General features: G+C 46.3%; 2 protein-coding genes across 6 annotated transcripts in view; one reads left to right on the plus strand and one right to left on the minus strand.

Moving 5' to 3' along the window:
* Positions 1 to 10,134, minus strand: part of LOC129341094 (heat shock factor protein 3-like) — a 54,587-nt gene extending 44,453 nt beyond the window's left edge. For 2 of the 3 annotated variants that reach the window (XM_054996036.1, XM_054996035.1), the window contains exons 1-2: positions 9,947 to 10,134; positions 641 to 749 (exon numbers count right to left, since the gene is read on the minus strand). In XM_054996036.1, the coding sequence (XP_054852011.1) occupies positions 641 to 749; positions 9,947 to 10,075 (238 nt within the window). In that variant the 5' untranslated portion in view covers positions 10,076 to 10,134. The remainder of the gene's footprint in view (positions 1 to 640; positions 750 to 9,946) is intronic. The other variant, XM_054996037.1, reaches the window with a different exon arrangement.
* A 5,391-nt stretch (positions 10,135 to 15,525) lies between these two features.
* The window catches only part of HEPH (hephaestin), a 71,224-nt gene continuing 62,986 nt past the window's right edge, over positions 15,526 to 23,763 (plus strand). For all 3 annotated transcript variants that reach the window (XM_054996267.1, XM_054996268.1, XM_054996269.1), the window contains exons 1-2: positions 15,526 to 15,585; positions 18,084 to 18,272. In XM_054996267.1, the coding sequence (XP_054852242.1) occupies positions 18,112 to 18,272 (161 nt within the window). In that variant the 5' untranslated portion in view covers positions 15,526 to 15,585; positions 18,084 to 18,111. The remainder of the gene's footprint in view (positions 15,586 to 18,083; positions 18,273 to 23,763) is intronic.

Below are 23,763 nucleotides of genomic sequence, written 5' to 3' on the forward strand. Positions count from 1 at the left end.
GTACTCAGTGAACATTTTCATCAGGATATTATTAGATATTTTGCATTACTGTTATTGTGTCTAATATAGTGAAATTCTACTTAAAAATTGAAGTATATTGTATATGTATGTAATGTATGAAGTATGTTGTATCCATATAATAGTACAGTTATTATTATTATTGCATTTTGTTTATGCCTTGACTGCCTTTAAAAAAAAAGTAACAGTAAAGAATATACATGCAATTCCTTTGCATCTGTGCACTGCAGGGAGAGATCAGTAACAGTGGTAAAGCTATAAACGAAAGAAGCAAAGTTCCCACAGAACTCCAGAAAGAGTTTTAAAGCCACAGTCTTAGGAGTTAAAGTTTTGTTAAGTTTATGCCAACTCTCCCCGTGCCATCAATATAATCAGACTGCAACCATTAATAGCTGCTTGCATTGGAAGAAGCATTTGGGAAGGTGTCTTGGCTTTTAGGATGGGCTTTCCCTCAAAGCAGAAGCAACAGTTTGCCAGAAGCACCATCTTGCAACCTGGATACAATCTGGGCATAGAACTCACTATTTGTTGCTAGCAATAAGCTTTCTGTAGCCCACGGATATCTTTTCCACCTTCTATGGGAAAGAAAATGGTAGTACTACACAGAGTCACAGATACTTACAGATGTTGAGCTGACGAATGAAGCTGGACAAGTTGTTGTGTTTGAAGTACTTGGGAAGTAGCTCTTTAGCAAACCTCTGCTCATCCAGAATGCTAAACGTCTGTCCATTCTAGAAAAACGGAGAAAAGGGGAATGAGAGAAATATCACAATAAGGAATTCAAGGTAAGGAATCCTGAGCCACCTGCACAATATCCACACTTCAAGACACATTTTAATTCACCAAATTGTGAACAATTTAACAACAACAACAACAACAACTGCTCTTATATATCGCTCTTCTAGACAGATTAATGCCTCACCCAGAGCGGTGAAGTGATTTGTTTCTTCGAGGAACAGCATAAGCTAGAAGTCAGCATGCAAGAAACCTGAGGTTCAATTTTCCTCTTGTCCAGGAAGCTCATAAAGGTAATTGTGGTGGGCAAGCTCCCATGCTCTTTTGCCTTATGTACCTTAAAGGACCACTGAGAATAAACAAGCACTTCAACACGAACAGAGCTGATTAAAAATAATCACAAAACCAGAGGCAGAGCATCAGAGCAATTCCGCAACAAAGGAATATTGGATAATAAGCTGAGCTCAAAAAAGATTTGGTCAACTGGACAAATATTGCCAATTATGGGCATGTTTTTTATAAATCCAGTCAATTATAAAAACATAGTTAACTGTTACTGTAAAACAAGGCAATTAACTTTTTTTAAAGATTGTAATAATTATCATAACTTTTAGTAACACTGGGCAAGGTCTCTATAAATGTGAACAATCCATGTAACTTTTTTCAGCATTTATCCTGGATCATTGGGAATAGCCCACAATTGAAGGGGGAAAAAACTTCTAAAAAGGAGAGCAGAAATAAAGCCCAAAAACCCAGGAGGTTACAGCTGGTGGACTGCAGGGGAACCCCCACTAGGGATATTCCCCACTTGCTGCAGCAGAAGCAGCCCAGCCCCCACTCCTGCTAAGAAACGACGCCATCATTAAATCATTTATTTATTTATTTTCGATTTATATTCTGCCCTCCCCACAACAGCAGGCTCAGGGCAGATTGCAAACACATACAAATTAAAATGCATAAAACCATTAATATAAGTTAACCATAAAAACATCCAGAATTATACAATTTAAAATACATATAAACATGAACATAGCAGCACAAAAATCCAACTGACTCAGCCGTAATCTCCAGAGCATCTTAGCAATAAAGGAGATTACTAAATGGGGGTATTGGTAGTGGGGAGGGCCTATTTCATCATCAGCTGGCAAGGGGGGCTCCACCTAGCACCGCCCATTTATTGTTAAAATATTTTAAAGTATTTAAGTTAGAATCATGTTTTGGCTGGATCAAGAGCTAGAATGGAATGGAAACTAACAATCACACTTTAGTTTCTGATTTTAGTACCAATCAGGCTCAGCCGCCGCCTGATTCTTTCCTCTGTTAATTACCGGGAGGTTTATTGACTGTTTAACTGCATTGGTGACGTTGGATTCCGCCCCTGGGGAGGTGCGTGTGCGTGAAACAACTGGCAACTGTGGCCCATGTCGTGGGGCGGGGGAGTACACACTCCCATATTTCTCCTCACAGCGCATACGCATGCTGCGGAAAAGAGACTTTTCACTTACTGTGACTTTCCAAAGCTATTTTGACAGATGAACTCACTTGACATTACTCCATGGAATTATCTTCACTGTTTGGACTCTTTTCAGTTTTCAGGAGCGGCACACCTGCACCTTTACGTTTCATTGTTTCATTGCTTTCTAGCCTACTAGCTTGAGCTTATTGCATGACTACTGTGCTTAATATTGCAATTGCATATTTACTGACTTTCATTACATTTCACTTTGTTGTATGATTCTTGGACCTCCAATCGCAGAGTGTTCTGCCTTGTTGTTTCTTTAGTACAAATTTGGCAGTGTGATCATAAGGAGCAAAACAGAGGCACCAAATTCTCACATTTAAAATAATCAAGAGTGACCAAAGGAAGCAACATTGGAATGTAAAGTTCTTGAAATCCTGCTGGGGCGAGCTTTTTGAATAATAATACTGAAGCAACCAGCTGACTACTGAGGAACACAGTCCCATGTCCAGTCCAAGCCTTGGAGCAAAAGCAAAACAATCCTGTGGCCAGAACCCACTTGCCAGCTGGCCTTCTCGAACCATGGAAGGCCCCCTAACTAACGCACAGCAGGGCACGAAGCACCGGGGGGGGGGGAGTCCCTGCAAACACAATGACTGGGTGATAGTCCAGAGGAGTTACGATCTCAAGGCCGCTCACGGGGAATGTGAACCAATGTTGGGCCAGGGGAAATACAAAGAGGCAGCCCTGGAGATCCAGTGGCACCTCTGCAGGAGAACTGCTACACCGGTGCACAGGGCTCATAAAGACACTCAAAACACCAGGAACAACACGGGGACGAAATCATGATTTTCAGAGGAGAGGCCACTCTAGACATGCTATCTAGAAACCGAACCAACTACACAGTATGCGGATTCCAACAGCAACCCGTGCTATTGAAACCACTTGAGGATATACCTTTATAACAGGCTAGCGACATGTCAACAGCCACTGCCTCCGTTGTCTAGAGCAAGAATGGCTTCTTGACAAAGAACATTGTCTAAATCCAAACACAACTGGGTCTTCCTCTTTATTCCGTGCCACCTCCCCGCAAACGAGTAACAAGAATTCAGGTGGACTAATGTGTATTTTTGTGGGTACAAACTTATGTCTTGGCACAATGTTTCTAACTACTGGAAGGGACTTGACTCAGAGCTGTTTGCAAGGCACCCACAGAGCAGATGGGGGCAGAAAGTTATCCAGCAACTAAGCCCTGGACATTTGCACTGCTGCATTTGCCTGAGCGTCTGGCCTTGCACCTGTTCGGACAATACCTGTGTGGCCTGCCCTGATGCCAGTAGCTGCTCCACTGACAGGCAAACATCACAAAATTTACCTACTGTAAGAGACAAGTACATGAGAACCACTGGACAGAAAGGGCAATCACGAAACTAAATCTGTCAGGCATGAAATAAAGGTCTTTTTAAAAGGCACAGCTCCAGGAAGGGCAGTCCCTTTAAGATGGAAAGAAATAATAAGCTGCTATGACGGCAATGCTTTCAGGATATTTTTAAGTACAGGATCCTTTTAGAATCTAAGGAGTTATAATGATGGGAAAAACAGCAACACAACAGCCGGACTCCTGCAACAAGGACATATTTTTCAACAGTGGAACCCCAAATTAAGCACAGAAAGAACCAAATATCATGCCAGAAAGTTGAATACAGACGTGTAACACAGAAGAGAGGAATAACCGAATAGTCAGGTTATGGTGGTTTCAGACAAAGAACTGAAGGATGAAAAAGCCTTACCAGAGAACTAAAAATAGCAGCCCAGCAGCTATTTTTAAAAAGTTCTCTCACTAAGAATGTTTCAGCTGGAAAGCAGCTATACAGTCTGCTTGTTTGGCTTTCACGGCCGGTGCTTTGGAAGCCTTACCTGGAGAATGCTTATTAGTTAAACACGCACAGAGAGCAGAATGACCTTTCGGCAACTACATAGGAAAGTTTCATGGAAAGTGTATGTTTGTAGGCTGCTCATGACTAAGGCAGGCATGCATGGACAGGCAATTCTTTTGAAGAGGCCAGCAAGTAAGTAACTTTTGTGAACTTACCAACGGTGAACTGAAAGGCCAAGGAAGTTGCCCCAAATCACAGCTATTTATTCAATTTCTTTCAGGTTTCTTTTCAAAAGATTCCTGTATTTTTTAGCTGTGACATATAAATCTCTTCTTAAATTGGTCACTGTCCCAGATAACAGGTCGGGGGGGGGGCAGTTGTTGGGGCTGAGAGAGACAACACCATGCCCCCTCCTTCTCAGCCCCCCACAGGATCAAGCCCAGTATCCACCAGGCCCAGTGGGTTGACTGAGGCACCTTATAAAGGGCTGCACCTGAGCCCGCTGATCGATGACAGCAGGGGTAGAAAGCTCCATCCGTGGTGCCAGGAAGGGGAATAACGGGGCAGAAATTGCTCAGGAGGCACTACTGGTCCCTCGCAGGCTAGGCCACATCCCCGTAAGGCTTCTGGGAAGAAGGTGGCCAGGCCTGGCTAGGGCCTTCAGAAGGCTTGAGGGACGAGGTGAAGGAAGTCAGATCAGCTCTGGCGCCCAGCTCAGAAGAGAGTAGAGCTAGGGGAGAGGAGGTGGGTTAGGGTGGTACCCAACCCTCGACTTTCTCTGTCTGAGGTCCGGGGAAGGCACTTCAGCCAAATAAGGCCCTGTTGCATGACAGCTGGGCCCAGGTTTCCTACAGCAGCATGGCTCTGAGTTTCACCAAAGACTCCAGGGATAACCAAGGAAACCACACAGCAACACACCCATTTTCAGTATAGAATCAATTGGAAGAAGTTTCATTCAGGGAACATAAAGCACTTTGGGAAGAATTACAGATTTGGCCATTCTATCATTACTGCAGATTGATGTAACACACCCTTATACCTTGGAAACCAAGCCTCAGAGTACAACAATAAATGAAGAGCACTGTGTGAATGCAGTCCTGGGTCTACTACAATAATTGTATTTTATCACACAATACTACAGCTCTAGATAAAACCTACTAGATACTATCTAGATGTAGGTCTAGATACTACAGCTTCTAGCATAACCAAGGAAACTACATAGCAACACACCCATTTTCAGTACCGAATCAACTGGAAGAAGTTTTATTCAGGGAACACAAAGCACTTTGGGAAGAATTACAGCAGATTTTGTCAAGCCCTGCTCAACCTCACCCTCCTGTTGGCCACAGCATACAGCACCTGGCATTCTTGTGCCTGCAGATACTGAGGACAAACGCGAAGTGGCCATGTAAGGATATTTGAGGGGATTCTGACTGCTGCCCTACAGGTAGCAAGCCAGGCACACAGTACAGCTGATCACAGACAGCAGAGATGCCCCTGCAAAAGCCAAAAACACCAAACTCAAAATGAAGCTTGAAGAATCTTAACAGACCTGTGTATGTAAGAGCATACCTAATTCTATCTAAGGCTTGTATATTTATTCACGTTATTTATAATCCACCTTTCTCACTGCAACTCAAGGCAGATTATATCTCATTGTCACCTACGCTGTTACCTCTGGGCTTTAACAATCCATAGGAAAGAATGGATTCCAAAGAAACAAAGAGCCCCTGGAATCAAGGCAAGGCAAATCAGCCAGCTTGATAGACTCTTGCCTGTCTCTGTTGTGTCTCCCACCTTGTGGAATGGCCCATTTGAAGAGGTCAGGAAGGCTCCCACACTTCTGTTTTACAGTGTGCAGAATGACAAAATTTGTTTAGGAAGCATTTCTATAAAGGTAACAGGGCCATACTACAACAGAATTGTTCAGCCAGACATTTATCAAGTGAAAGGATTGTGAGCTTTACTACTGTGTACAAGATGTATTATCTATGGGTTGTATGCATTACCCTACTGTCACTGAATTATTTTCTACTGATGTAATCCCATTTTCCTGCATTCTGTATCATGTCTATTCTCTATACTTGTTTCAGATTTCTGTAATCTTGATCCTAGGATACTCTTGTTAGATGTCTCATCCTATTGATCACATTAATTTACAGCATGCAAACAGTCTTGAGTTTCAACTAGAATGGTGGACTACAACCATAGTAAATAAAATGTATGAAAAGATGGGCCACTTGGCAATGGAGTTTAGTATTACACAATAATGCACAGGTCCTTACAGGAAAGGAAATCTAAGCATCATTCAGGAATCCATTCCCAGCAAGGAAAAATCTGTGTTGGCTAATAAAAAGCTATTTTCTGAGCTCTTAACATTTTATTGGCGGGAGTTAACCAAAGAAGTATCGTGCAAGTAGCTAAGCTCCTGTTTGCCACAATGAAATGTGCTCCAACTCTAACCCTTGAACTGAATGAGGTATACTTTCGGTATTTAATTAAATAACATTGCTTTTTCTGCTTCTGCATGGCTTGTGGCCTGTGATAAAGACTGAATGGGGTCTCTTAGCACTTAGGAATTCAGCCCAGCAGAAAGCTTGTTCACACACATCAACTCTGCAAGAGGCTTCTCGCCCTCTCAAACCAGAACGTCATTACTATGAATACACGGATGATCCCCACAGAGACACTGAAAGGTACAGAATGGCCAACTGAGGCAGAAAGACAAGCTTGTAGCGTCCCCAGGATGGAGCAGCCTGAACACAAATCTGTGCTTAGGACTGGCTTTAGCTTTCCTGTTAGAAAAACAGAAAGCAAAACCAAGACCAAAACTCCTTCCTGTTTTAACAACACCACGGATTAAAAATGAGATGGGATTACACGTAGAGGAGAGTATTTCCAGCAAAACTTAGGCTGGAAGGGTCAAGCCACAAAATACCTCCTATTATACTTCACTTAGGGAAACAGCAGCAGCAGAACTGTTTCTTCATTAGGCCCAAGTGAAAAAGTCAAAAACCAATGAGAGATAGCTATCACATTTCTTAGAATTCATCTGCAGGAAGGATAAGCAAAAAATGGCATGAGGAGATCAGGAAAGAAGACATTGCTGGTACAGGCACAATGCACAACTGTCAGGCTCTGCCACGGGCGCCGACTGGTGAGACGCCGGCCTGCCTGACCTCCCCCTTGAAGGACCTTCAGGGAATATGTGGGATCCCGCTCTGTGGAAGGAGGGGGGGGGTATACCTCACCCTCACACCCTCTCAGTCCACTCGCAGGTCCCCTCAACCTGACCTTGTCCTGGCAGCCTTCCATGACAGCTGCCCCCATCCAGCTGTCGGCCTTACTCCTCCTCCTCCTCCTCCTCCTCCTCCTCCCCCCTCCCTCCCCCCTCCCCGCTCACTCATTCTCTCTTTCCACCACACTCCTACACAACAACCCACCTCACCCTGTGGGTGGCCTTCCCTTATATCCCCTCCTTCCTGGCTCCACCTCTCAGCCATGGCCCCAGCACCTTAGCCACAGCCTTGGCTGTTGCAGGCAGACACACCTGTGGATGCTTTGCTGACTGCCTTGGCTGCTTCTGCTAAGGGCCTCAGGCAGCTCCACCTGTGGCTGCTTTGCTTTCAGCCCCACCTGGTTCTGGCTGATTCCTTGTAGCCTGCCTGCAGGCTAGGGTGTGGCCCTGTGCTGCCCTTCCTCTACTGCAGGTAAGGTTGCTGACTGTCTTGCTGGCTGTCTCTGTTTCCTGGGTTTTCTCCCTCTAGTCTGATCCCTTCCCAGTTGTCCTCACTCTCCCTGCCTGGGCTCCCAGCCTCCCAGCAGAGGGTGCGGCTGGCTGGTTTCCACCTGCCCCTTCTAGCCCTCTGAGGCTTGGGTGCTTCTTTACCTCCCTCAGATGCTGACAAGTTTGGGACCTGGTCTGTTGGGGCAGCAAAGTAGCTGTCTCCTGGCTGTGCCCCACCCGTTGTTCTTGGCAAGCTCAGGGGCTGAGCCTCAGACCCTGGACAACAACACAACAGTCTTAAAATGGTGATTCAGAGTGCCTTTGTGCTGACTAAGCAAGCTAGTTTGTGCCAAGAGCAAAAGCAATGATTGACAACCTAAGGCCTGTTCACATGTTTCAGGGAATGCATGCACATCTGTTTAAGAACACTTATTCACTTTAAAAATGAAACCATGGATCAGCCCCTGGAGAAATATGAGGTTTAAATCACATATCCAGCTGTAAACATATTGGAATGTACCATGAGAATCAGCCAGCACGTGTATAAAGAAAAATCAAGGGTACACTACATACAAGGAGCCCCATGCGTTCACTGTAACATGCAAACAAGACTAGAGATGCTAACAGTTAGTTCAAGAAGAGAACTGCTACTGGTTTTGAAAAACCTAGTTTTATAAAATAGTACAGTACATCCAGAAAAATCATTTTTGCAGTTTATGACCACTACTGGCATTTTAAGCAGCAAAATTGATGCAGCCAACAGAAAACAGACAAATGGTGAATCACGACTGACGCTTCTGGCCAGCTTTGCCAAACGTGTTAAAAGTTGCCTGCCAAAGTGACTCACTATTCAAGCATTCCATTATGGTAGAGAAATTAAAACTGAGCACCAATAGTGACAGACATACTGGAATACACCGCTGGAAGTCATGGTACTGCGCACAAATGCCTGAGTTAGACTGTCTCAGTTGCGACAGTAACAAGGTCAAAAAGTGAACGGCTCCCACCCCTCAATTCCCATTATTTTCAATGGTTGAGCAATGGCCATGTGTCTAGTTAGAGGAATGCAAATATGCTGCCAAGGAGTCTCCACAGTGCAGTGTGAAATCTACTGCGATAAAGCATATTTTACATTACTATACCCCACAGAAGTAGCAGCTGGCTCCCTTGTTAGCAGAAAGCATACTTGTATGCATAATCCAATGCAAATGTACCTGCTTTCTTTCCCCAGGTGTTATGACTGTGGAATACATGCACAGACAAGCCTGTACATATGCTATATGCAAGCCATATTCTTTTGCACCACACACTGAGCAGTTCAATATACTAATGCGCACACATTTATGTATCCCTCAACAGAAATGCACACTTATCAGTTTGCACCCCATGTTAGAGTGCCCTAAGAAAACAATTAGGATGCTGACAGAACTCAGTTAAATGGGGCTCCTATCCATCCAAAGTGCTCATGTGCAGAGAAGGCCGGCTGCTGCATCTCTGCATGACCCCCAGCCCTGGCATTGCGTTCTTCCAATCAGCCTCCATGGTAGGGGGGAAGAGAGGAAGACAGTTCTGCTGTCTCTCTGCAGGAGATAATCACTTCCAAATGCAGAGATGCAGCAGCTTTCTGCTCTCTGAGGAGGATGAACGTTGCCCCACTGCATGCATCACCGCTCTGGCTTTGCTTCCTTCCCATCAGCTTCCTCCTCTGAGCAAGCAACCCTACTCTTAACTGTAAGGGTTCCCATCATACCCAACACAATCACTACTCTAGCAAGGCTGCTCGCTCTGCCCCTGCGTGACTCAACACCCGGGGCTCGCTTCTCACCAACAAGCCCCCACAGGGAGGGGGGGCAGGAAAGGACTGCGCTTGCTGTTTTCTATGTGAGCTTGTCAAGATCCCTTCGGATGCAACAGAACCACCTGCCTTCGTAAGAGGCTTCCTATCACATCCCGGCATGAGTCCCTGTCCTGAGATGCCCTCCTTCCACCGGGGGGGGGGGGATGATTGCACAGCAAAGCTTTGCCTGTCACGTGCCCCAGGGCAGCCCCTTCTCTCGACCGCAAAAGCGAAGCTAGGAAAACAGAGGGGAGCGTGGCTGCCACTGCGCATGCGCCGGCGGAGCCCCTCACCCGGCTCCAGCAGATCACAGCGTCGCTCCCAGGATCCTCCACGAGCGCCCACAGCTTGGCCAGGAACCCGGGCACGGGCGCGCCACCGCCACAGCCCGCCACGGCCACCGCGGCCTCCGCCTTCTTCATCCCGTACGGCGGCCCGAACTCGACGCGACGCGGCGGAAGGCGCTATCGCCCCGCCCACTTTCGCGTCGCCCGGCCAACATGACGTAAGGCCAGGGGGCAGGACTAGGAGCCCTCGGGCAGCCAATGGGCGGAAGCACATCAGCCCCGCCCGCCAAGAAAGGGTGGGGGCTCGTCGTGCGCCTTCGTGCGGACGTCACTGCCGCACATCCCCTAAGAGAAGCGCGGCAGAATTTCTCTGTCCCGCGAAAGTCTGGAGCGTGGCGCGGAACTTCCTGGCGGCTGCGCGGCTGTTGCGGGCTTGGAGGCTGAAGAAGGCGGGGTTTGGGGAGGGCTGTAAAGCCACAGAGGCCAAAGCGGCCGTTTTCTCTAGGCGAAGCGAGCGCGAGAACCTGGAGAGCAATTGCAGGCCCTGGAGAACTCCAGGCCCCAACTGGGGGTTGGCAACTCTGCTGGCTTTAAGGGGAGGGGGGGTTGCAGTCCCGGCTTGCGGTTCCGTGGGGCTCCTGTTGCAGAGTTTCTGCTCCGCTCCAGAGGACTGGGGACGTGGGGAGACGGTGTTGTGCAGGAACAGCCTTTCTGGAGAGGGAGTGGAGGTGGAGTCTGAACTGCTGGAATTACTCGTGAAATCTTGGTGCAATATTGCATCGACGATATAAGCGCGTTATATTGTTCGTTTCGCCGTCGCTGAAGTGTCGGATCCGGTCTATTGGATTATTATACTGTTTTTAGCCCTCTGTTCTCTGTGTAACTCAGTGGCATTGCATTGTTTATTGTATGTGTTTAATGTTCTTCGGTGCAACGTTTTATACTTTTGCAACCCAACTTGAACCTCTGTGAGAAGGAAGGAGGATAAAGGAAGAGCGTTCTTGACCTGGGTAGCCTGACCTCATCAGATCTTGGAAGCTAAGCAGGGAGATCTTCAAGCAAGACCAGGGTCGCTACGTAGAGGCAGGCAATGGCAAACCACTTCAGTTTGTCTCTTGCCTTGAAAGCCCCAGCAGGAGTCACTGTAAGTCAGCTATGGCTTGAGGGCACTTCCCATCACACAGATCAAGTGAATACAGGCACACACAGGCTGTGTTGTAATGAGGTGCAGCCATCATGAAAGGCTCAACTGGATCCATCCTGTTCCCTTCAAAGCCCACCTCTGTCTTCTGGGCATGGATCTGAAGCCAGAGGCAAGGTACAAATGCAAGACTGAAGCAGAAACCCTGCTTCGTCTGTTGACTCGTGTTTCCCCATTTTTAATTATGGGAGGACTATTTTACACAGGCAATGCAATCCTAAAACCACTTTCCTGGAAGTAAACGCCATTGCATAGACCTGGTCAGGAGTCTAAGTAGACTTGCTTAGGATTGTTCCCATAAACTTGTACATCTGTTTTGGTTTTTGGATATTGGTTGAAAAAGGAAATTTTGTGGGATTAAATAATAGCTGCACGTTCAACGTGTCTTTTTGAGTACTGCAGTGGAGACTTAGAAGATCAATGAGAATCCTGTGTCTGAACCGAACCATTTCACAACAAAAATGTTCTTCTGCACATAAAAAGCAGGGTACAAAATTTGTAGACTGAAACCTTCCTTGGTATTAGCTGAACGCGCCCTGAAAGTTGTGTCAGGATTAGTTTTGTCTGGTATTACCCAACAAGTGGCTCCAGAGGTCTTGATAGCTCGCTGGCTGCTGCAGAGTAGCTCCTGCATCCCCTAGGAGACCCAAAAAGACCATCATCAACATTCTGCTCTTAGCTGCTTCTTTTTAAAAAGGGTTTTTTTAAAAAAAAATTTGTAGGATTGTTCTCTGTACTATGGTGGTTGTGGGTTTTCCGGGCTGTATTGCCGTGGTCTTGGCATTGTAGTTCCTGACGTTTCGCCAGCAGCTGTGGCTGGCATCTTCAGAGGTGTATCACCAAAAGACAGAGATCTCTCAGTGTCTGAAGATGCCAGCCACAGCTGCTGGCGAAACGTCAGGAACTACAATGCCAAGACCACGGCAATACAGCCCGGAAAACCCACAACAACCATCGTTCTCCGGCCGTGAAAGCCTTCAACAATACATCGTTCTCTGTACTGTTTAGCTGATGGCTTCATTTCTGGTGCTCTTTCTAGTCTTAGGTTCTTTTTCTAGGACAGAAGAAAACTTAGAAGCGTGCAAGGAGAGGAAGTAGCTTGAGATTTTTTTATTACTCAGAAATTGATCTCATTAAAGGTTAGTGACTCCAGGATCAGTCAGTCTCAATGTATAAGCATACAGACTCATTTTATCTACATAGATTTGATGCTGCCTATGCTGGTCTCTAAACAGGCTGAGAAAATGTGTGTCTTGTTAGACTATATTGTTGTCATAGCAGCCAAAAAAAGAAGACCAAGCTGATTACCAAAAGTGAAATTACTCTCAGGATTTTAAGTGCTCTCTTACCCCGGTAGTGAGAATTCTATGGGTGTAATTAATCTTGATTTCACAAAGCATTTGACAAAGTTCCCCCTGATATTTTGGTTACAAACTGTTTCAATGGACTTCTTGGGGTGTTCATGAGCACCTTCCTGCACATGACATGGGACTGGAAACACTCCCACTTGCTCTGCCATCCAGATATGAGCGCTTGGAGAAACCGGAGTTCAAGTTCATTTCTTCCCCACAGACCAGGATTCTGAACTGAAATTCAGCCATGGTTTATCATCCCAGGGCCAAGCTACACATGACGAATGACACTTGAACGGCAAGTGTATTTCTCCCTGTTCACTTGCCCTCCACTCAATCCACTTGCCGTTCAAGTGTCATTCGTCATGTGCAGCTTGGCCCTCAGTTTGAGGAGAGCAGCAAGCCCAGTTTGCTGATTCACCCAGATCCAAGCATGGCCATTTGACTGAAGGCTTCTATCAGTTCTAGGGATGGCAGTCCATGGCAGATAGATCCCTAAGCCTCTCACAGCAAGCACTCCAGGGTCTTGGATGAAAAGGTTTTATTATAGAGCTCCGTTAAGTGCACAGGTACATCCAAAGATGAGTAAGTTGGCAGGAATGAGAGTACAAGCATATGCACTTTGATATAAGGATCAGGATTCCCCCTCCCCTGATCCCTGATTTTCACAAGGTGTGAAAATCCCAATTCTCATGAAAATCACAATAGCTTTGTCTGGGCAGAGAAAGCTGGAAGATTACAAGGAATTCAACTCCCTCTGTCTCTTACTAAGAGCTACAGTACAAGGTCAACAAGCAGGCTTCAGAGATAACAGGCTCAGCAATAGCACTTTCGTTTTCAGGCAAGTCAAATATGACATGAATATAATGGTTACAGTATATGAGCATAATATGAGACCATACAGGTATACAGTGTGATCAAACCAATGCACAGAACACAATATATGAATGGCATGGATGAATGGTATGCAGACATGACAGCTTCAGTTGCCCTTCACATGTGTGAGGAGGAGCACGTGAGCATGACAAGAAGCCATCTTCATGCCCATTTTGGACTTGCAGAGGTCTGCTGTGATGCCAGCCTCAGACGTGATGAGCTGAACCAAGTTTACATGCAGCAGAGAGGGGAGGGTTGCAGCCAGTTCTGCCTGGGCAGCCTGGTTGTGAAGAGAAAAGGGTCCCGTTAATCCGGGAGGCACAAAACTCCAAAGTAAACATTTGGTTCAAAGTCCTCAGGTCATCACTCAACAAGCACTTTACATACTTGTCTTGTGAAAGCCACACTTGAAATTGTTCGATAACACACAAGCTTCTTTGGAGTTCCCGAACAAAATAGCTTGTGCAAAAAGGCCCCATCAACCCTTCCTGAAATTCCCAGTCTATAACAACTTTTATCCATCTATCAAATTCACAACCCACCTCTCTCTCTCCAGACCCCACTCAACGTGTAACATTTTGGGACTCAGCATCTCTCCAGCAGCTTAACAGGTCCCCCAAACCCTTGAGCCCTTCATACCTTGGGTCGCATCCCTCCACTTAGGAGCTGCTGATCTCTGGCATTCTCGCCACCAATAACTGAGACACACTTTACACTCCACCATTCCTCCAAGGAGCTCTGAGTGCCAAACATGGCTCTCCTTTCCTCATTTCATCCTCACCAGGGTGGATTTGATTTAAATCAAACTGATTTAAATCACGATTTAAATCACTAGTCAGTAAGGCTTGATTTAAATTATAGTTTTCTACATAAAGACTAATTCTTGCTGGTATAACTTTAATATGCAAGTAGATGCCTGCCTTACTGATAGGTAAAGGAACTTCATTAAAGTATTCCCAAACTGGGTCTCTTTTATGGCCTGCTGCCATTATAGGTTTTTTCCTCCAAGGAAAGAATGTGATAAACCTCAGGTCATACACACAAAAGATCCAAAGACTTGTGCAGTATTGTGCTCAAAAAGTTTCACTTTCATTTTGTACTGCTTGCCCCTCCCTCCTCACACTTAGTTTCTTCTTGTGCAGATCTATTCCACTCCAGACAATCAGAAAATTATTGTTTCTATTCACTGAACTTCTTGAAACTTAGCACTGGAGGGGTTGATTCTGTCTTCATAGGTTTGTAGAACAATAGGATTAAGGTCTTTTTCTCAACTCTGTTCATGTTACAACATTTTTGCTGTGAAGAAGAGGCATGTGATCTCTGCTGAGCTGACACAAATTCAGTTTTGAGAACTGCAAAACCAAGCATCTGTGATAATATCTTGTAGGCAGAGAAACTGCCCAATAATCTTACAAAAACCTCTGGAAGAGCATGACATTGTGAATGGATTAATGGAATTTATTTACCAAAAAAATTAAACATATACAGCCTTATTCTACATAATTAAAAACTAATATTTATTTCATGATGGAATAACCTTTGGATGGTAATATATTTTCCTCAAAAAGCATTTTATTTAAAAAAATCCAATTTAAATCAAAAAAATCCGATTTAAATAAAAAAAATCCAATTTAAATCAAAAAATGATTTTTTTTTGATTTTTTTAAAAAAATCATTGATTTTTATCCACCCTGATCCTCACAACCCTGTGAGGTAGGTTAGGCTGAGAGTGTGCATCTGGCCCAAAATCAGCCACCAAGCTTCCCTGGCAGAGCAGGGAATATGAGCCTAGCCCAATGCTCCACCCATTACACAACACTTCCATGGGATCCTAATGGTTTGCACTTTGTTCTTACTAATATTGTTTCTGGTTATCTTCCCTACCTGAAAGTAATACATGGGCATGAGCACAACACACCCTGTGTGTCCCTTGCCACTGAAACCCGTGATGATAAGCTAATGAAGGGTGATGGGTCTCTGTGCTGGGTGTGATGGTTCCACAACAACAGCCAATCATGCGCTCCCAAGGCATTGCCTGTCCCAGACAGACCAGCTCCCCAGCCCAGGCATCTCCCTCTTTTATGGTCTAGACTTTGCCCCCACTTGGCTTCTGTTGATCCAGAGTATTTCATTGGTGCTTCAGGCACTGGAAGAAAATGCTGGGGGAATATTTTTCAAGCCCTTCGCAATAGTCACCAGATTTCCTCTTCGGCAAAGTAAGAGAGAGGCTTGTTCATTGAATTAATTGAATGTTTCCTGGGCTGGGTTAGCCTGTGGGGGCAGGAATGCTGACCTGTGCAAGTCCCACTGCGGCTTCCTTCTCAGTAAATGTGCAAAGGATCGGGTTATCGATGAGGGGAAGGCCATTGATCAGTGGTACCTCAATGGAGGGAAGGAAGGGAAGGACTTGAGGTATCAGGGTGGGATGTCAGGCTGTTGGAGAGAATGTTTGCAGCTCAAAATATTGTAGCACATGGGAGGGACATGGGTGGATTGTGAAGTTTGTCAGCAGTTCTCCTTGATCAGAAGAGTTGATTCTGCAAGTGGGTGGCCTTTGCCTTTGCTAATATGAGAGTTTTGCACTCTGTGCCACTGAAAACAAAGAAAGCCAAGAACGACGGCATGCCTCTTCTTGTCTCACAATCTGTGGTAAAGGTTGAATCTCAGGTGGCAATGTATACGTTGTCCTATTCTGATGCTAGGCAGGCTAAGTTTGCTCTGTTGGATAGATCAGGAATGCTGTTTATTCCGTAGCAGGCATCCTGTCCACTATTAAGACTGCAGTCCTCTGCACATGATCTTGGGAGTAAACCCCACTCAGCACAATGGAACCTGCTTCTGAGATAAAGGACCCCGGAGCAGGACTGTGAAAGTGTATTATGTGTCAAAGACATATGATTGATATCTGTGTTTGATTTGTTTTTTATTCTTTTACTTCATTTATGCCTTGCCTTTCTCCCGCACGGGGACCCATTCTCCTCTGCTCCTTTTTATCCTCCCAATAACCCCATGAGATGAATTGGGCTGAGAGTGTATGATTGGCCCAAGGTTGCCTAGTGGACTTCCAAGGCAGAGTAAGGGGCAGAGCCTGGGTCTCCCAGTTTCTAGTCCAACACTCTAACCACTGCACCACACTGGATCCAATGGTCAGGCTGTATATTTAAGAGTGGCATACAGTGCCAAACGTTTCATCAACAGGAAACGGTGCACGAGATGTTAGTGAACTAACTCCATCTCAGATTCTTTTTCACTCTTTGGGTAGGACTATGTCAAGCTGTTGAGATAATGCTTGACAGAACTCTATTTCATCACAGCTTGTGGACAAAGGAAGTTAAGCACAAGAAGCAGTGTGGGGTGGGGGTGAGAATGTTGGATTAAGATCTGGGAGGCCTGGTGTTAAATCCACATCCTGAGATGAAGCTGCCTGGGTGCCCATGGACCAGTCATGCTGTCTCAGTTTACCCTACCTCACAGGGTTGTGGTGAAGATAACATTCGAAGGGTAGCATGACAGAGCCCCGAGCTCCTTGGAGGAAGGGCAAGGTGAACATTCCATAGGTAGTTAGATGGCCGGGCATTGGAGAGGCAACAGATAATTTTTCAAAAGAAAGAATGACATCTAGATAATGATAGATAGACTTCTGATGAAGCCCTGACTAAAGGATCAAGAATAGAAGCAGGTGACTGAGACTGAAACCTTACAGCATTTGATACTTCTGAGCACATAGAGCATCCTTCCTGGGCCAGGGGATTTAGCGCATCAATGCTGTTGCACTGTGGGGTTAACTCCGGCTCAGGGCTGGCCACTGACAGTCCTGAATAACCTGCTTGCCATTCCTGGTCCCATTTGCTGTTCCAATATTTCTCTGAAGGCTTCTGCACCAGGGAGTGAAGGAAAACCTGCCTCTGTCAGTCCTGACTGGCAACCACAGGTGAGCAGTTGCAGTTAAATGTCTTGCCACAGAGGGAAGGCCAAAGGCCAATTTCTGGTCCCCAGGAGCCACTGGAACCTGGTCAGCTACTTGCCTGTTGTTAATAACAACAACAACATTCATTTATATACTGCCCTTCAGGACAACTTAACACCCTCTCAGAGCAGTTTACAAAGTATGTTGTTATTATCCCCACAACAATCACCCTGTGAGGTGGCTGTTGTACAAGGAAACACCTCTCTTGTTTGGAAGGAAAAGTTATACCTGTCTGAGCTTTAAAAGGGGCCTGAGAAAGATAGTCAAAACGCAGTGTGGTTTTTTTAATAACATGCTTCTCATTTGGGAAGGGTGGAGGAGTTCACGTTAACACTTTTAATCACCCCTTTTGGGCTTCGGCTTTGTCGTTCTCTCCCTTGGCGTCACCATATAGATGCATGAGGAATGAGTGGGCTACCAGGGTGGTGGAGTGGTCTTGGGATCTGGGAAGAGAACCGTTTCCAGTTCCTCACATGTTCCAAATAAGGAGAGGAAACCAGCGCACGGACTTCCTGCTCCGGTCACTGCTGATCTTGGCACCCTGTCAACAAAGCGAGAGAGCACTGGGCCGTTGGCCTGATTTTTTTTCTTTTTCCTCCATAGCAGGTCCAGTTTAGTCCTTCCCTCAAATCAAATGAGCTTCTTCCCTGGGACATTATTCTGAGTCCAAAGTTTTTGGTGCTGCCCTATTGGTTCTTCCAGTTCTTAGGACTCGAGCTAAGATTTTTGTTTCCTCTCTTTCTGAAGATCTCCAAAAGACCTTCTAAAAGCTGAGATGGGGCTCTGTCAGCATGCCGTAGTCCACATCCATTTCCTCTTGCTTGTTCTGGCTGAAGGTACCACCAGAGTCTACTATCTGGGAATACGTGAGGTGGAATGGGATTACGCTCCATTACGAAGGAATGAAATCACGGGACAAAGCATTACAGACGACCTGTAGGTTCTTCTCTTCAAAAAGGGGAAGAGGCTGCTTAGAAACTAGATCTGTTTTATCTTTACTGAATTAATGTTTAACTTCTTTTATCTCAGAAATGTCCATGCTGTGACAGCATAACATTCATAATGCCCTAAGAGAACTATTACATGGGGAATGCGCAAACTGTGATAATTTACTTCTGTAACATATTATTTTTCTAATTTGTGGTATTTTGGGGTCCAAAACACACTTTGCATACATTATCCCACAGCCAAACTAGACTTGCTGTTTTTCAAAAAGTTGGCTCTGGAATTCCCAGAATCCAATTCTGTTTCCCCCTCAGCCCCCCAGCAGCTGAGGAAATGGCTGTTAAAAAACAAAGCAGAGCCTTTGGGGCTTGAAATGCTACTGGGGATCGGCAGGAAGCCCCCCTCCCCAGCCATTTCCCCATGTAGAAAAGGAGGTGAGGAAAGTTATTTCCCAGTTTTTTCTGTGCCACATGGATTATTCTGTGCATCTGAAGCAGCAATAATGGGGGAAAGAGCTCTCCCTTCCCATGCCATTTTGATATGGGAAAATGACTGAGGGGAGGCAGGAGCAACCCCCCCCCCCAGCAGCATTCCAAGCCCAAATGGGCTCTCCTTTCCTTTTCCAACAGACCTTCCCCCACAGTGTGTCTGGGAGGGAGAAGAGCTGGGCCTCAGAAGCCTGGCCCAGCTTTGCATATCTAGTTTGGCCCTGTTGGCCAGTGCTGGTGGAGGGTTTACAGGCTGAGATGGAGTTTGCGGTGAGGCAGGATTTGAACTTGGGCATTCTGGATTCACAGCTCAGTTGGGCTTAGGGTTGCCAACTCTGGCTTGGAACATTCCTGAAGATTTGGGGGTGGTGTTGGGGGAGGGTGGACTTTGAGGAGAGGAGGCAGCTTGGCCGGGATGTGGTGGAGCCATAGAACCCACCGCTCAAAGCTGCCATTTTCTCTAGGGGACGTGGTCTCTGTAGTCTGGAGGTCTATTGTCATTCCAGGAGAACGCCAGGTCCCATCTGGAAGTTGGCAACCTCAGACCCTTTGCTGCTGTGTGTTCGCTCCTTGCACATTATGGATTTTCTAATTATTTAAGCACACTGCAGCCTCACCCTGAAGAGACTCCAAAGGCAGCATCCAATATATATCACTCAGTGTCTATGGCTGATAGTCAGCCATAGTAGAGCTTTTGCTGCTGGAAAGATGAGTGACATACCCTTGCACGCAAGAACATCACAATCTGGAGAAGCTTGACAATGTGACTTCCTCTGGACTTACAAACAGACATACGTTGCCTAGTAATACAACATTTGATTTATATACCGCCTTTCAAGACAACTTAATGCCCACTCAGAGCAGTTTACGAAGGACGGTTGTAATGACTGGACGGAGGAGAGCAGGAGTCCCTCATACAGTGGGCTTTGGACAGAGAGAATGGCAAAGAAATCTTGCTGCATAACAGTTAGTCCTGTGTTCCAATCTCACCTCATCTCTGCCCTTAACTTAGGCCACCCACTCTCTCCCAGCTTGAGCCTCCCATCTGCAAGGTGGGAATAATGATACAGACCTACCTTACCAGGTTGTTGTAAGGATTACATCAAGGTTATATATGGAAACTGCTCTGCAAATTTGGAGCATGGTTATTATTATTTTTAAGAACCAGTTGTCACGCAGGAGCAAGGAAATCAGCTCTTTTTGAACTGGCTCCTGCTGCAAGAATGGCAAAAGGCAGAGGGGAGCTCTCCCATTTTTTTGTTTGAGAAAATTGAGAGAGAAAAACCTGGTGCAGTAGTTTTATTCAAATATGCTGCCTCTGCATTTTGCCGACTCTGCTTCTGGGGGTCTGTAGAATAATATTAGGCGCCTTCCCCGGCAGCAGTTTCTCTGAAGACTCCCAAGCACTTAAAGCAAGACGCGGGTGGCTGTGTTTGTCTGCAGTAGCAGGAAGGAGAGAGAGTCCAGTAGCACCTAAAAGACTAACAAAATCTGTGGTAGGGGATGAGCTTTTGTGAGCCACAGCTCACTTCTTCAGATACAGCTAGCTTCAGATACATTCTAGCTGTATCTGAAGATGTGAGCTGTGGCTCACAAAAGCTCATCCCCTACCACAAATTTTGTTAGTCTTATAGGTGCTACTGGACAATTGCTCTTTTCTACAAGCACTTAAAAATTAAGGCACAATTCTTTGGTGTTAAGTGACCCTGAATGTGCCATTCTTGCTGCCAGGCTTAACAAATATTATGCAGACCCCCTGAAGAAGCATCAGCAAAACACATAGGGACAGTATATTTGAATAAAACTGCTTTTTCCACTGCACCACTATTTTTTTTGCTCTGTACTTGGTGTGGCCACTCACACAGGTACATGATCAGCTCCTGCCATTAGATTTGCACACTGGTTCATCTCACCTCTCGCTCCCCGTCCAATAGTAATTAAAGCCATTTCACTATTCTCTTGAACTTCAGACTTCTATTGGTTGTTTCGACTTTGATTGTTAGAAGGTCTCATAATGGCAGGGGGAGACATGAAGCCCTGCTGCCAAGTATAGAGGTTAGATAATTGAGCCGTGATTCAGCACTTCACTGGTTCAAATCTCACTACTGCCATAACACACCAGGGGGGCCTTAGGTAAGTCCCTCCTCTCAGCCCCAGCAGTATTGTGGGGATAATAATACTGACTTGGTTCGCTGCTCTGGGTGGGCTCTGTCCAGAAGAGTAGTATACAAACAAATTGTTATTAAAACACTATTGTTGGCAATGATATTTTCACTAGGGGTGTGTACCCTCCAAAAAATCTTGGTAATCCCTATCTGGATTTCATGGATTTAAAAAAAATCTAGGATCCCTGAAATTTGGGTAAGGTTCTCTGATCCAGGTTAGAGAATCCTGTATTTAACTGACCATTATTCCCTATGAGGAAATATCTAGGGGGGGATTTTTAAAGCAATCTCCTCCAAATTTGCAAGGAATCTACTCCCAACAGTCTGCTGAAGATCTCCCAAATTTCAGGTGTCAGGGCTTGCCGCCGCTGGGCATGGCACTGGGCAGTCTGCTCCTGATGTCATAGGGGGGCCAGGGATTCTGCAGGACCCTGCTCTGTGGAAGGAGGGGCGGTATACCTCACCCAGACTCCCTCTCAGTCCACTCGCTGGCCTGCTCAACCTGGCCTGCTTACCCTCTGCATCCTCTTTCACTTCTTCCTCCCAGAGCTCTCCTCCAAACCTCCACACTTGCACCACTCTCACTCCACATCATCACTCCTTACTCACACCCACCACCCCAGGGCTCTTCCCAGCCAGCTTTTATAGGGCTTCCTTCTACTGCCCCACCCCTCTTCCAGCCTGGTCTTGGGCTGCACCAAGCAGTTGCAGCTGGGGTAGCTGATCTGGCCCCACTGACCAGCACCAGCTGTGCCTTGTTCCCTGGCTGCCCAGCCTCCCTGCCTTGGCTGATTGCTGAAGGCCTGTCCAGCTGCAGTCCCCTGGCTAGCAGCCCGGCCTCCCTGGCTGAGCTGATGGCTGAAGGTGGGTCCAGCTGTGGCTCCTTGGCTGGTTGCCCAGGGCTTCCTGCAGAGTGCCTCCAATAGCCCCACCTGGAGTGGCTTGGCTTTTGGCAACTCCTGGGCCAGGCTACTATTTTCTAGCTGGGGCGTGTTGGGTTGTTGGGGCTGCTGCTGCTTCTCCTCCTCAGGTAAGGTCTTTGGGTGGGTGACTGCTGGGCTCCCAATCCCTCTGCCCTTGCCCCCTTCCGCCTTGCTTAGTCCCCTTTCCTTCCCTAGGGGAGTGGGACTCGCTGGCCTCTCTCTGTCTCCCCCTGCCTCCTGAGGCCCTGGGCTTTTGCCCCTTGCCCCTGGCACCGGCAGGTTCTGGCTCCATTTGCCCGTGGGAGGGGTTGACCTGCTGTCCCCCGGCTGCCCCCTCTGCCTGCCAGTCAGACCGGTTGACCTGCTGTCAGCTGGCTGACCAGTTGACCTGCTGTCAGCTGGCTGACCAGTTGACCTGCTGTCTGCTGGCTGCCCCCTCTGTTTGCCCGTCAGCCCGGCTGACCTGCTGTTCCCTCCAACCAAGTCTGGGGGCTGGGACCCAGACCCCGGACATCAGGCTCCAGTTCTATGGGCCCCTGAACAAGATGCCCTGAGCCACTGTTCATTGTTTCCTATGAAGGAAGCATTTCCAAGGCTCCCCCTCCATGGCTCCCCCACCCAACTTGCTTGGGTTTCTTTGGTGCAACATTAGTTCCTTGCAAGTTTACTGTCAAACCAGAGAATCCCAATGCCAAGCCAAAGATTTCCATTTGGGAATCTCTTTACTGAAGCACGGCGAGGGGTGGTTTGCTAAGCAACCGAGTTTAGAAGGCGGCCACCAGCAGTTGCTTAAAGGAGCTCTTTTGGAGCTCGGGAGAGGCGGAGCAGTATGGGATGGGAATCTGTCCTACAGTAGCACAGAGCTTGGCTCTGCTGTCCTACAGTAGCACAGAGCTTGGCTCTATTCCCTTCGCTGCCCTCTCATTGCCACTGTGGTGGCCCACAGCTGCCACCTATGGCCAGATAACCCAGCTCAGTGAGTCCGGGTGCCCAGATCTGATCTGGGGTACAGGCATGCACCCAGCTTTATCGGAATATATTGGTCACTTAACACCAAAGAATTATGCCTTAACTTTTAAGAGCTTGGGACTTTGCACTCTTATTGGGTAAACAGCACTGAACTATTTATTTTATTTTATTTATGTCATTTATAGTCTGCCTTTTTCACTGAGACTCAAGGCAGATTGCACAGTATGATATTAGTGCAATCAGTATCAAGTACATTTCCATACAGTGTCAAAGACATTTCCATAAACAATGCCATAAGGTAAATAGATACAAGTTTAAAAGACATAGTAATAGCAAGAATCCAATACAAAGTAGAAAAAATACTGAAGCAGAACATAATCAATTCTAGGACTAACATTAGACAACATGGAGCACTGGTGGTACATAGGAGTACATATTTAAAGCAACAGATAGTATGTAAGGCAATATAGTGATGGAGTCTACGTTCCCTAACTCATTAGCGAAGCAACTGAGACTCCATCCCTACAATACAGCCTTCCCATTTGAGTAAAAAGCCTTTTTGAATAATTTGGTTTTGCATCGTTTACGAAAAGCCAGGAGAGTGGGGGCTCTCCTGATCTCCTCAGGCGGGCCGTTCCACAGAATAGGGGGCCACCACAGAGGAAGCCCGCAGAGAAAACCACAGAGACTGTCTTCCGTAAAAGTAGCCTGAACTCAGCTCACTCCTGCTGTGAAGTCTCCCTGGATTGGCGGGGGGGGGGGGGGGCATCTCATACTATTATTATCTATCTCTTTCTCCCTCTCAGTGTCTTTTTTGTTTTGTTTGGCATTCCCTCATTAACTCTCATTAGCTCTCCTTGCTGTTTGTATGTTGTGCTTTATTTGTTTAAATAATTTATATATACTGGTATTTTACACACTGTTTTCAATGTTCTGG

The sequence above is a fragment of the Eublepharis macularius genome, chromosome 13 (assembly GCF_028583425.1).
Source record: "Eublepharis macularius isolate TG4126 chromosome 13, MPM_Emac_v1.0, whole genome shotgun sequence".
Lineage (NCBI taxonomy): Eukaryota > Metazoa > Chordata > Lepidosauria > Squamata > Eublepharidae > Eublepharis > Eublepharis macularius.